Raw genomic sequence first — 12,547 nt, 5'->3', positions numbered from 1 at the left:
TTTAGGATGGACTGGTTGGATCTCCTTGCTGTCCAAAGGACTTTCAGGAATCTTCTCCAGCACCACAGTTCGAAGGCATCAATTCTTTGGCGTTCTGCCTCCTTAGTCCAGCTTTCACAGCCATACATGACCCCTGGGAAGACCATAGCCTTGACTGTATGGACCTTTGTTGGCCGAGTAATGTCTCTGCTTGTCAACACACTGTCTAGGTTTGTCATTGCTTTCCTGCCAAGAAGCAATCAATCGTCTTCTGATTTCATGGCTGCAGTCACCGTCCACAGTGATTTTGGAGCCCAAGAAGAGGAAATTTGTCACCACTTCCACCTTTTCCCCTTCTATTTGCCATGCAGTAATGGGGTCGGATGCCATGGTCTTAGTTTTTTTAATATTTAATCTTAAGCCAGCTCTTTCATTCTCCTCCTTCACCCTCATTAAAAGGCTCTTCATCCTCATTGGCCATATTCCAGTATAAAATAAAAACTTTAAAAATAATAAAATATTGTCAGTAGATTTTGTGGTTGCTGGGACTTTTGGGGAGAGGAAGTAGGGAGCAACTGCCAGTGGGTACAGGGTTTCTTTTTGGGATGATGAAAATATTATGGAATTAGATAGTGGTGGGGCTTCCCTGGTGGCTCAGATGGTAAAGAATCCGCTTGCAATGTGGGAGACATGGGTTCTATCCCTGGGTTGGGACGATCGCCTGGAGGAGGGCATGGCAACCCACTTCAGTATTCTTGCCTGGAGAATCCCTATGAACAGAGGAGCCTGGCGGGCTACAATCCATGGGGTTGCCAAGAGTCAGACACGACTGAGTGACTAAGCGCATAGCACAATCTTATGGATACTCTAAAAACTCACTTTAAAAGGGTAGATTTTTATGGATTGTGAATTACATATCAGTAAAAATGCTGCAAAAAATTGTCAGGGCTTACTGGAACCATGTTTTTGTTTTTGTTTTTTTGCTTCTCTTTTAACTAATTAATGTAACTGTTGCCTTTGAAAATTCAGATTTCTAACTATACCTTAACTGAGGGAAAAATCTCGTGTTATTGACTGTGTTTTCATTAGAAGTTAAAGTATTTTAATGTGTTTTTTTTTTTTCTATTATCTTTATTATTTTTTAAATTTTATTTTATTTTTAAACTTTACATAATTGTATTAGTTTTGCCAAATATCAAAATGAATCCACCACAGGTATACATGTGTTCCCCATCCTGAACCCTCTTTGCTGAAATTGTTAATGATTGCGAAATCAAAGTTTTCTAAATACACCTTTTATGTGCTCTTTAGCTATCTGTGTTCACTATTATTCAGTAAGATATGATAGATGTTTTTAACCTCTGGCTATCAAGTAAATGTAATTTTTAGGCCAAAATTCTGACTATTATATTTTTCTAAACTAAGATATTTGACATATAATTTATTTTGTGATTGTTTAATAGTGTAGAAAATTAGATCAGCATGATAAAATGTTCTTCAAATTATAGTCTAGAGCATGGAAGTAAAAAAGAATGTCCATTCATTCCATTAACCAAAACCCAAAATTGTGTGCTGTCCTCTTCCAGAAGAAGCAATTATTTTTAATAGAAATGGATCAAGAAATGTTTTCCCCCTTGTGTTTTAGATTTAACTTTGGCATTTCCTCGAATTTTAATCTGTGCCACCTAGTAAAGTTGATTGAAATATTATGACTGTATTTTACTTTTTTCTTTTTCCCAGGGGGGAGGTGTAGTATAATTTGTGTTTTCACAAATAGTCTATGTAGTTTCTTTAAAGAAAATAGAATCACTGAACACCCAGCTGCGCCCTGAGGAGAACCTCCCCTCTTCTCCGGCAGCTCACGTTGCAGGGCGCCTTGTCTGTCTGCTTCCTAGTGCTGAAACAGTGCCGGTTTGTGAATAGCTCCAGAAGTTACAAATCACGCTTTGCTGAACTTATTTCTCTTTGAGGACTTTGGATTGGGTAATTACCCCTCACCAGAAGTGTTTAATAAAGAAAACCATGCATTTCCTTGTCGTGTTGAGGCTTTTTAGCAGACAGCTTTTGCCTTTTCCAGGCTTCTTGTCTTGAACTGCATCATCCTCTCCTGTAACCTTTGCTCTTAGGGACCCGTGCTTGGTAAGGTTTCATGTGGTGCTGTCCTTGTTGACTGGGGTTATTTTGTGGCGAGGCGGGGTGGGGAGGGTTGGGGGAGAAGTAGGAGTAGGGAGAAATCTTGAGTTCATCTTCTAACATGTAGATCAAACTGAAAAGGGTGTTCTAAAAAATTGTAAGATAAGCCTGTCAGACCAATTACATTTTCAAAATTTTGAATACTTAAGAAAATCCGTGATAACTCAGATTTCTTATTTACAGAAAGTCAGCACCCTAGGAGAAGATTAATCTGCTTTTGCCTCATTGTCCAATATGAATGAATGTACTTAGAGGTTGATTAAATATTTTTCCTTCTGACCATGGGGAAGTATGTCCAAATCCTTAAGTAATTGCATTCTTAATACAGACCTTTCTCATTTTCTTACACTAGCTGGAAAGTCAGGGCAGCTTGCAAGCCTCTGCATTTTCCATTTGTGTGATGGCAACTTTAGATTGAACTGCAAGCAGTTCGGTCACGTAACTCTCTACTGGCTAAGTTTAGAAAGCATAACATTTCAAAGTGGTTTATTTCATGAAATTCTTGGCATTCTTTGATGGCTTGAGACAATATTTGAAACACTGAAATAAGCCTGTACTTAGGAGAAAAATAATGTTTTTACCTAATCTAAAATTTTGATTTTAAATAATCAGAAGTTACAATGTATACATTTATGGTTTTTCAGTGAGATAACCTGAGTATTTAAAGAGTTAAAAATAAAATATCTATTATAAGCAAGTGTTGCCTTAGAAGAACATTGTAAAAATATAGGAGCTTTGGACAGTTGTACCTGATCACACTTCATACATTCTTATGTATTTATCTTTCTCCAGGTCAGTAACTCCCAGTAGACTGTGAATTATCTAGAGATGTGCCAATTTGTTCATCTTTTTGTTCCCAGCATCTGGTGCCTGTCACAAAGTCAGGAGTCATTTAGCGTTCATTGACTGAATATTTTTTATTGTCAGCATATTGTTAAATCCAGGCACTGGGTTCAGGTGGCTGCTGTTGAATCAGCATATCTGCATGGAATATGTCTGTTTTTGTCTTAAAGACTCACAGTTGATGGCTGATTTCCCCCCAGAATTTGATCTGTGCATCTTAGTCAGCATTTAGTTCTGCCTTAAATTAGAAAATGGTGTCATTTGTATATTTTGGGTTTCTTTTTTTCTTGTTTATTTTTTAACTTAGAATGATATATTTTCCTCTTACTAGGAATTCTCTTGGGATTCTCTTTTATATTGTGTGATCACAATAGGCAAGATATACCATCCATTTTTATTACTGTTTCCTTGTTCATATTGGTGGTCTTTTGTACTAAACAGTCCTAGAATAATTAAGTAAGAAGAACTAGGAAATTGTGCAAATGAACAATAAGAGGGGATTATCTCTACCAGATATTATATTAAAATATAATATAGAACTTTAATATTTAAAACTATATGGCACTGGTATATGAGTGGGACTTCCCTGATGGCTTAGACGGTAAAGCGTCTGTCTACAATGCGGGAGACCTGAGTTCGATCCCTGGGTCGGGAAGATCCCCTGGAGAAGGAAATGGCAATCCACTCCAGTACTGTTGCCTGGAAAAATAATTAAGCAAGAAGAACTAGGAAATTGTGCAAATGAAGAACAATAAGAGGGGATTATCTCTACCAGATATTATATTAAAATATAGAACTTTAATATTTAAAACTATATGGCACTGGTATATGAGTACACAGACAGAAGTATAACAGAATAAGTAGAAAGTCCAGAAAGAGATTTAAGTATAATTGGAAATTTAGTAAGTTATCAAAGACGTTTTAAATTCTAAATCATCAGGGAAAATGATACTTGTTTAAAAAATGCTCTTGAGGCCACTTGGTAAACATCTGAAAGAAATTAGGTTGAATCGTCTTCTACCTTACACCAGAATAAATTCCAGGTGGAGCATAAATGTAAATGTAAAATTGTGAAACCATAAAAGTACTAGAGAAAAATCATGAAAATGTTTTTATAGTCTTAGAGTGATAGAGGCCTTTTTATTTATATTACAAAACCCAGATGCCATTTAAAAGAAAATGATAACATTTGACCATTTACTAGATTTCTACATGACAGAAGAGCATAGCACACACAGTCAAAAGACAAACATGGAAAATACAACATAGTTAACAAATTAAGGGTTAATTTCCTTAATATATAAAGAGTTTTTTGATTAGTAGGTCTGTAAACCTAACAACAAAATGAGGCAGCTTTATAGAGAAGGAAATACCAATTCCTTTAAACGTGTGGAATGATTCATAATGCAAATTAAAACCACAGTGAAATGCCACTTCTCATATTGGCAGATATGGAAAGTTTCAGTAGCACACTGTTGATAAGGAAATGGGGAAATCAGCACTTGCATGCACACCATTGCTGGTGGCAGTATAAATCCACACAGCTCCTGTGGGAAATCGTTTTGTGCTATAAAACCTAAAACCCTTATACCCAGCAATCCAGTTCAAGGATTTATCCTGGACATACGCAGAGATAATGTGTTTACAGGAATATTTATTTTATCCCAAATGGTTATGCCACTTTGAACCAACAGTATTCAAGTTCTAGATGATCCAGAACCTTGCCAGAACTTGGTCTTCTAAATATTGTAGTGGGAATTGTGGTGAGCCATTGCAGTGGGAATTCAGTGGTGTCTTATTGTAGTTTTGAGTTGCATTTCTGGTAACCGATGTTAGGTTTCTTAGACATTCATATATCTTTGGCAAAGTGGTTTAAGTCTTTTTGCCTTTTAAAAAACTTGGATTGTTCCTATTAATGACTTGTTAAATTCTTTGTATGTTTTGGATACAAATATGTTGTCTAATACAAGTTTTATTAATATTTTCCCCAATCTTTGGCTTGCCTATTTATTAATAAGTTTTTGAAGATGGTATACTTTTGATACAATCCAGTTCATCAGTTTTTTCTTTTATACTTATTGCTTTTTGTGTTGTAAGGAATCTTTGTATACTCTAAAGTCAAGAAAAGTTAATCCTTTTTAAAAAATTTCTTTAGCTTATATGTTCGGCTCTCCCCTACCACCAGTAGATTCTCGAAATAGTCTATAACCAAAAGGTGGGGGGCGCAGCTCTAGAAGCACTGCTGTAGACTGCTGTCTGGTGTTCACATTTGTTCACGTGGACAGCACTGCATCGTACTGTCCCTCCGCAGTAAAAGTGTTTGTGAATTGGTGGAGAGAATGACATTACTTTTGATAAGGTAGGTATCAATTGAATAACTGGCTTTACTATACTTCCTAAGTATATCATTAATTCATTTCTAAATAATCCCGTGTTATGAATTTTAGTATCAGGTGAGTGTGTCCACCTGGACCTGCCCTGTCTGGGTGACCTTTACTGCTCTGAGGCAGTAAGGCATCAGCAGTGCCGTGAACACTGCAGGAAGATCAGAATCAGAGACCTGAGTCTGGTCTTCATACTGTCTGCCTTCTGTCCTAGTCAGCAAGCATTCCCATTTCATCTAGAATAAAGTCTAGAACATGATTTCTGAAGCTGATCCATGACCTACCTTTCTATTTCTGCAGTGCTCTGCTGTTTCTGTTTCCCAGCGTTATATTTGTTTATGCTGTAATCTTCATCTAGATTGTTCTTATTCCTTTTCAGCCTGTCCCAGACTTAGCCAGTCAATCTAAGTCCCCATTAAAACTCCATATCCTCCTTGAATTCTCTTCCAACATCTCAAAAGCAGTAATTAATCTGTTTGTGTACATTTTATGTATAATTTCTCCATTATCTTACAGACTGCTGAATGTTTTGAATGCTGGAAGGGCGTGGTGTTCATTTTAAATATAAGTTATAGAGCACCTTTCTGACTCAAGCTGTGTAACAGTGCTACGCCCTTAAACAGGAGTAGTCTGTGTCATGAGGTTTGCACTAGGTCGTGTTTTTCAGACTCTGATTTTGTGACCCATTTGCTATTTATGAAAGCAGTTTTGGTGGTTAAATGGTCCAAGAGCATAATTTTTTAAAAAAATGAAATAGAATAGAAAATAGAGGATTACATAACATGGATAAGCATTATATAGTAAAAGATTTGTTCCTATTAATAGTTTTATATTTTCATATAGGCTTACTAGGTTATAATGTAAAATGTATTTCTTACTATGGGCTGTAGTTTTAAAAAAATGGAAAACCAATGTTTAGATTTAATCTCTGTGATGAATTTTGAATGTTAAAATTTAGAGAAGAGATGTTTGGAATTTTAATTAACTTTAATATTTCTGAAAATTTTAACTGAATGATTTCACATAATTTGTACTATCCTCTATTAATTGGCTACCAAACTACCCTTAGAGGAATGATTTTTTTTTCTTTAGTATCTGTTGTATAGTCTGTTTATGAGTCTAGATTGCTCATGGAAGCATGTTGACCAGACAGTACTTTTCAGTGCATTAGAATGGAATCAATATTATCAGCTGAGCTTATGAATTTAAGAATCTTGACTAAGGGTAGTGAAATTCCACTTTGGAAAATAAATTTATTTCATGTATAAATCCGAATGCTCTCAAATACAAAATTTCACTTATCAACTAGCACTTGTGTCCACTTGAATTTAGAAGTGGTATTCTTAGCAGTCAGATCAGCAGGAATATGTTTTTATCCCAAAAGAAAGTAGAAATTCAGATCTTCTGAGTCAACACAGGCATCCCAAAGGGTGATACATGAGTTTGAGAGCCTTCAAATGTGCATTCTTGAGCTAGGAAAACAATTACTAATAGGATTGTTTAGTGTTTACAGTAAAGCTGTCCCTGGTTGACTTCATTTAAACTTCTGAGTAATACTTTCCCTGGAATTCTGGAGCCTTGCAACTAGGAAGTCACTGTGTTAGTGATGTCAGTGCCTTTTTTCTTCACTTCTCTTTAGGGTCAGTACAGACCATCAGATTTGCTGTGTCCTGAGACATATGTTTGGGTTCCCATTGAGCAATGCCTGCCTTCACTTGAGAAATCCAAGTACTGCCGTTTCAATCAGGACCCGGAAGCAGGTATGTTTGAAATGGAGCTCAGCCAGAAATCATTGGATCTGTTTCAGGGTCCTCATGTGTGACTGTGGCCCTTGACGGGGTCCAATAACTTTTGATATAAACATTACAGAGTGTGTGTGAGTGCCTGTGCACAGACGTGTGTGTTTCTAAAATAAGAGATGCTACATGTACACAAAGCAGTCAAACGCTGTGAAATCATGGTTTTGCAAAGAAATGCAGAAGCCTCCTGTGCTTGTGCTACTTACTGACCCAGCTTCTTCCATTTTGGTTGGTTTTCACATGCTTTGAGGGCTGACACCATTATCCATTACTTTGACCGCTATCACAGTGTGTATGAATTGTTCACTATTATTTAGCCAGTGTCAAGAAGATAGAAGTATTGACCAGTTGGACTGAATATAGTTGTGGAATGGTTTCACAGGGGCCCAGGTGGCTCCGATGGGTTTTGTGATGACACTTTCTTGACTTCTTGTCATCTCTGGTGCGTCTTCTCCTGCCCAGAATAACCCCAGCCATATTTTCTCCCTTAATATTCTCCTTTGGATACTGCACACTGGTAGCAGGTAAAGTCACTGAGAGTACAGCCCGGGAGCCAGACTTCCTGCTTTCTCACCTAACTTCATCATCAGCTGGTAAACTGGATATTCTTCAACAATTTCATCATCTCTCTGGCCCCAGATTCTTGGCCTTCACAATCAAGATGATAATAAGATCTTTCATATTAGACTGTAATAAGGATTAAAACAATCACATTGAGAACAAAGACCCCCTCTTGTTGTGTTGGTGATTGTTAGGCCAATTAACATGCCTCATCCTGTGTAAGCCACCAGCTTCTCCTGCGTTTGCCTTTTTTTGCCCTGAAGCCTCTCTCAGAAAAGACATGGAGGTCTGTTCACTTCCCCATCATCTGAGTACCACCTCCCGTTTACAGCAGTTCCCTCCCCACAGCCCTCCCCACCCTCGCTGTGTATGCCCTGTGGTCCTGATGCTCTTTTGCTCTGTGGTGGATCCATTCAGTTGCTGTCTGTGTCTTCCCCCAGACTGAAGTTCCCAGATATTTCAGTGTGCGCTTCGTTGACCTTTCTCTCAACATAGCCCACCAGAGGAGATGCCCTATGCTTACTTCTTAAAAATACAAACATGTTCCCACTAGCCACCTGTAGTCTAGTCTAAGTTTAGGGAAAAAGAAGGAAAGAGAAATGGAGAGGTCAGGGGAAAAGAAGAAAGTAATTGGAAGAATTAAATATGAAGACAGGGGACAAGGAGAAAAATGCAGTCTTTTTTTTTTTATTCACATGTTAGGTTTCATTAAAAAAATTTCATTTAAAAAATTGATTTATGTGCCCATATATTTTGTTAACTCCTGGAAAAAGCTGTTATGAATTTAAGAGTGGGCACTTCTTACACATGATGATACCTTAGAATCCAATGAAGAACAGCTAGAGGGACCCATTTGCTAGGCACCAGGTTTTCTAGATGTTTAGTTTCATGAAGCAACCAGTGCTTTGTAGTTCCTTCAGCTTAAATTACTGATCAGAATTTCATTCTAAGTTCTACCTCATTGATGAAATAGATTTGTTGCTTAAAAACAAATGTATTGAATTTGTCTATTAGTTTTGGAATCAGGCTCAAAATAAAAGCCAGTAGTATTTTAGAGGAAAGCATATACAGTTGACCCTTGAACAACCCAGGGGCAGGCACCAGCCCTCCACCCAGTTGAAAATCCACATATAACTTAGACTTGGTCCTTTCTATCTGCATTCTTGGATTTAACCAACCTTGAATTGTGTCGTACTTCAGTATTGAAAAAATTCTGAGTATACGTGGACTCAAGAAGTTCAAACCCATGTTGTTCAAAGTCAACTGTGCTTAACCACTCTATCCCCTTATAAAAAATTTTTCCCTTTATCTTTTCTCAAGGGCAGGTCAGAGCCAGTCCCTGTAGTGAAAATTGCTGACCATCGTAGTGCATTGTTTCATGTTCACATGCAAAAATTTGTCTTTATAAATTCCTTCCAACTGAATAATAATACCATCTTAAATTGCTTGTGACTCCCAAACTCATGACACAACTTCACCTTCCCTTTTTCTCTCTTGATCTATTCTAAAGACTGTTTCTCTTCTTACATATACTTGGGAGGTTAAAGTAGTCAACAGCCTCTCCCTCTTTTATAAAATTGAAAAGGTGACTGAATGATTTCTGTGTACCGAATGGACAATCAAATATAATGATTCATTCATGTCAGTATATTTCGAATTCATTTTCCAAAGTAAGCACTGATGAGCATTTCATGGCAAAGAAAATTTAAAGTCTCATGTATGCGGGTTTGTCACGTGATGTGTACTATACCTGGTGAGTGAGGAATATACAGCATGTTCCTTTCCTGTAATCTAAGCTACATTTCTATGGTAGTAACTTCAGCTCTTAATATTCACTCTTTAGGATTCATTCACAAAAGTTAGAAGAGTTAATTTTCTTTGATAATTGTACTTCAAAGAAAATGAAGATCCTTTTCCATATGCCGAATCTTTGGGACTTTCTGAAGAACACTGTATAATTTTATCAGTATTGAAGATCACAGTCCAGACACTATTTGAAATCAGACTTATAACCTGTGGTTTTAGGAAATTAAAATGCAGTTACATGCTGGAATGTATTGAGCATGCTGTGAAACATGGTCATTTGAGATTTAAATGGCAGTCTGTGAAAAACTGCTCTCTTCTCTGGGACCAGCTTTACTTTTACATGACCCAAACCTTGACTCAGAAAATACAGAGCTTAACATGGGCAATATTGTTAGTCGGCATGGTGCTTTTTTCACTAAGATCTTGTTCCTCCTTTGAGCTGTTTCAGTAAAGTTCTCTGCAAAAGGCACAGCTGATCACCATGGGTGTCTGTGAGACAGTCTTTGGCTACAAGTGCATCAGTGGCTACTTGCAAGAAAAATTGCATTTCCCCAACTCTGAATTGCTGAGAATGTCTGGAAATTCTGTTCTTCCCTGCCCTCAACCCACCCTCCTCCAACCCCGCACATTTTGGGGATTTGGGTTCTATGGTTATTTGCTCAGCTAAGAAGCCTGCACATTGATAAAAACCTATTGTATTCACTGCTTTACAGTACCATGGGGGGAGGGGCTGGCAAAGTAAAGTAACTTGGAAAATTTTAAAGAGGTTCTTTTGTTCATAAATAGATCTCTGTCTCCTCTAAACAAGGGATTTCCAAAGTTCCTCAAATGATTTTTAAGTAAACGTGGTAAATTGTTTTTTAAATTAATAGTTGGATATGTATAGACCTGAAAATTTTTGCATCACAGTTACCTGTTACTTTTTTGGATTAACTTACTTTTAAAAATGTTTATTGGAAACACTAGTATAAAACCACTACTAAGAAGGAAAATAAAATGATGCATAGTATAGCAACAATCATTGTTAATTTTTTAATGATCTTCTGATCTTTTTGTGTGTGTGTACTTAGCTATTTGTATTTTTTAAAAAAATCATGCTTCACACTTTTGTAGTTATTCGTAATACTTTGTGTTGCTTCTTACTTTTAGTAAAAACTGCTTGACCACTAATATGGTTGATGATTCACCAAACAGATGCCACTGCTTTCCTGATAGACAGTATCTAATACAGATACTTCACAAGCATCACTGAAAGGGTAAACCAGGTGGTTTGGAGTCTGTTTGAGAACCATGATAAGCTGTGATTTGATTTGATTCTTAATGTTGCAGAGTATTGTACTGCCAACTGAAAATTGGCATTTGCCAACTGCCTCTACAAGGATTAAGTTACAAAATTCTGTAGCCACTGACTTTCAACACTCCTGAAAGGAGTTCAGGATCAGGAATGAGGCACTCTGTGCTCTGCGAAAAATGAGTAGAACAGGCCTTCAGATAGTTAGATATTTTTAGGAGAATATTTTTATGATCCCAGTGGAGCCCAATTTTTGCATCTCCTCATATCTAGAAAAGCACTAAAATCAGTAACAGAGACATCTTCTCGCTGCAACTAGCAGCAAACCTCTACAAGATGCGTGCTTGAGTGTACATACCCCTTCACTAGACTCACACCTACTACTGACCGCCCCCCAACCTCTTTGAAATACTGTGTCTTGGGCTGTATTCCTTGTTTTGCCCCAAATAAAACTTAACTCACAGCTCTGATGTTGTGCTTTTTTTTTCTCTCAGTTGACAGTACTATTTTTGTTGGTAGTAAAATCCTTTTGGTTCCAGATTTATTAAAAAAATTAAAACTTTATTGAGCATATGCTTTTTCCCAAGCACTGTTCTACTCTGTGTTTCCCTGTTACCTTATTTTATGCTCAGAACATAATTGAATGCTTCACCACTGACCCCTCGGATATTATTTATTACAAAAATGATGTCTTTTAATCAGAAATATAATTTGAATTCAAATGTTACAGTGTAATATTTATATAAGTACTTTCTGTATTTCAGAGGTGCTGATTAGAATCAGCTTTATTTCTGTTTCCACTTATAGTTACAGAAGCATATATTTTATCACAGATTAGCTTTCACTCTCTTTTTCTGTACACGTTTTGAAATATTTGCAAGAAATTTCTTAATTTTTCTATAAGGTAACTAGTAAATTATTAGGATATCGAATTTAAATTTACCATAAAAAATAATAGCCCCTAATTCTGACTTAGTGCTTTTATGCATTTACCCAGGTTATTTCTAGGACACCTAAAGTCTTCCCAGCAGCTGCCAGAAATCTAAACTAGTACAGGAAGCTTTTTCCTAATTTGATCCCCATCCCCTGAAACTCTGAGCCTCCAGATTTTATTTTATGTTGTTTCATTTGTCTCTTTTCTGTCTTTTCTCCATCCCCCCTTTTCCCTGGCACTTTTTCTATACCTCTGCAGTTTCTGTCATGTATGCCCATAGGAAAAAGCAAGTCCCACTCTGACTGTCTGTGTGTGTGAAGTAGCCAGGTTCAGAAAGAGCTCTGGCTCATACCAGCTTGCTTGGTTCCTCCAAGCCTGATATCACAGCCTGAATGTTGTGCTTATGGTCCCTCAAAAGAGGATATACCTCAGCCATAATGTCATCCTAATCACTGAGAAACAGTGCCTGTGAGAAAGCAAATGTACTGAAACTTCCTGGGGTCCCTAAAAATGTGCCTCAGTGATAACTTATAGTTAAGGAGACAGTGGCTTTCTAAACCATTTTAGATTTGGGATTAAGTTGTTACTCTTTTAATTCTCCTCTGGGTAAAAATTTTTTCAAGTCCTGATTTGATGTTGACCTACCCATTTGAAGTTGCAACATGAATAATGTTGATTGTTGGATACTTGAAAAAGTGAAAGTGAAAGTCGCTCAGTCATATCTGACTCTTTGTGACCCCGTATGGACTATACAGTC

At 37.0% G+C, this 12,547-nt stretch overlaps 1 protein-coding gene across 16 annotated transcripts in view; it reads left to right on the top strand.

Moving 5' to 3' along the window:
• The window catches only part of ATE1 (arginyltransferase 1), a 168,867-nt gene that overhangs the window by 112,505 nt on the left and 43,815 nt on the right, over window positions 1-12,547 (top strand). For 8 of the 16 annotated variants that reach the window (XM_070780968.1, XM_070780967.1, XM_070780966.1 and 5 more), the window contains one exon: window positions 7,039-7,159. The exons of 1 other annotated variant lie outside the window; for it this stretch is intronic. In XM_070780968.1, coding sequence (XP_070637069.1) covers window positions 7,039-7,159 — 121 coding nt within the window. Of the gene's footprint in view, window positions 1-5; window positions 2,158-7,038; window positions 7,160-7,719; window positions 11,320-12,547 lie in introns of those variants that run through there. 7 more of the 16 variants (XM_070780958.1, XM_070780964.1, XM_070780963.1 and 4 more) reach the window with 2 other exon arrangements.

Source organism: Bos indicus, chromosome 26 (genome assembly GCF_029378745.1).
Source record: "Bos indicus isolate NIAB-ARS_2022 breed Sahiwal x Tharparkar chromosome 26, NIAB-ARS_B.indTharparkar_mat_pri_1.0, whole genome shotgun sequence".
Classification (NCBI taxonomy): Eukaryota; Metazoa; Chordata; class Mammalia; order Artiodactyla; family Bovidae; genus Bos; species Bos indicus.
This window is presented reverse-complemented; position numbering and strand designations above follow the sequence as displayed.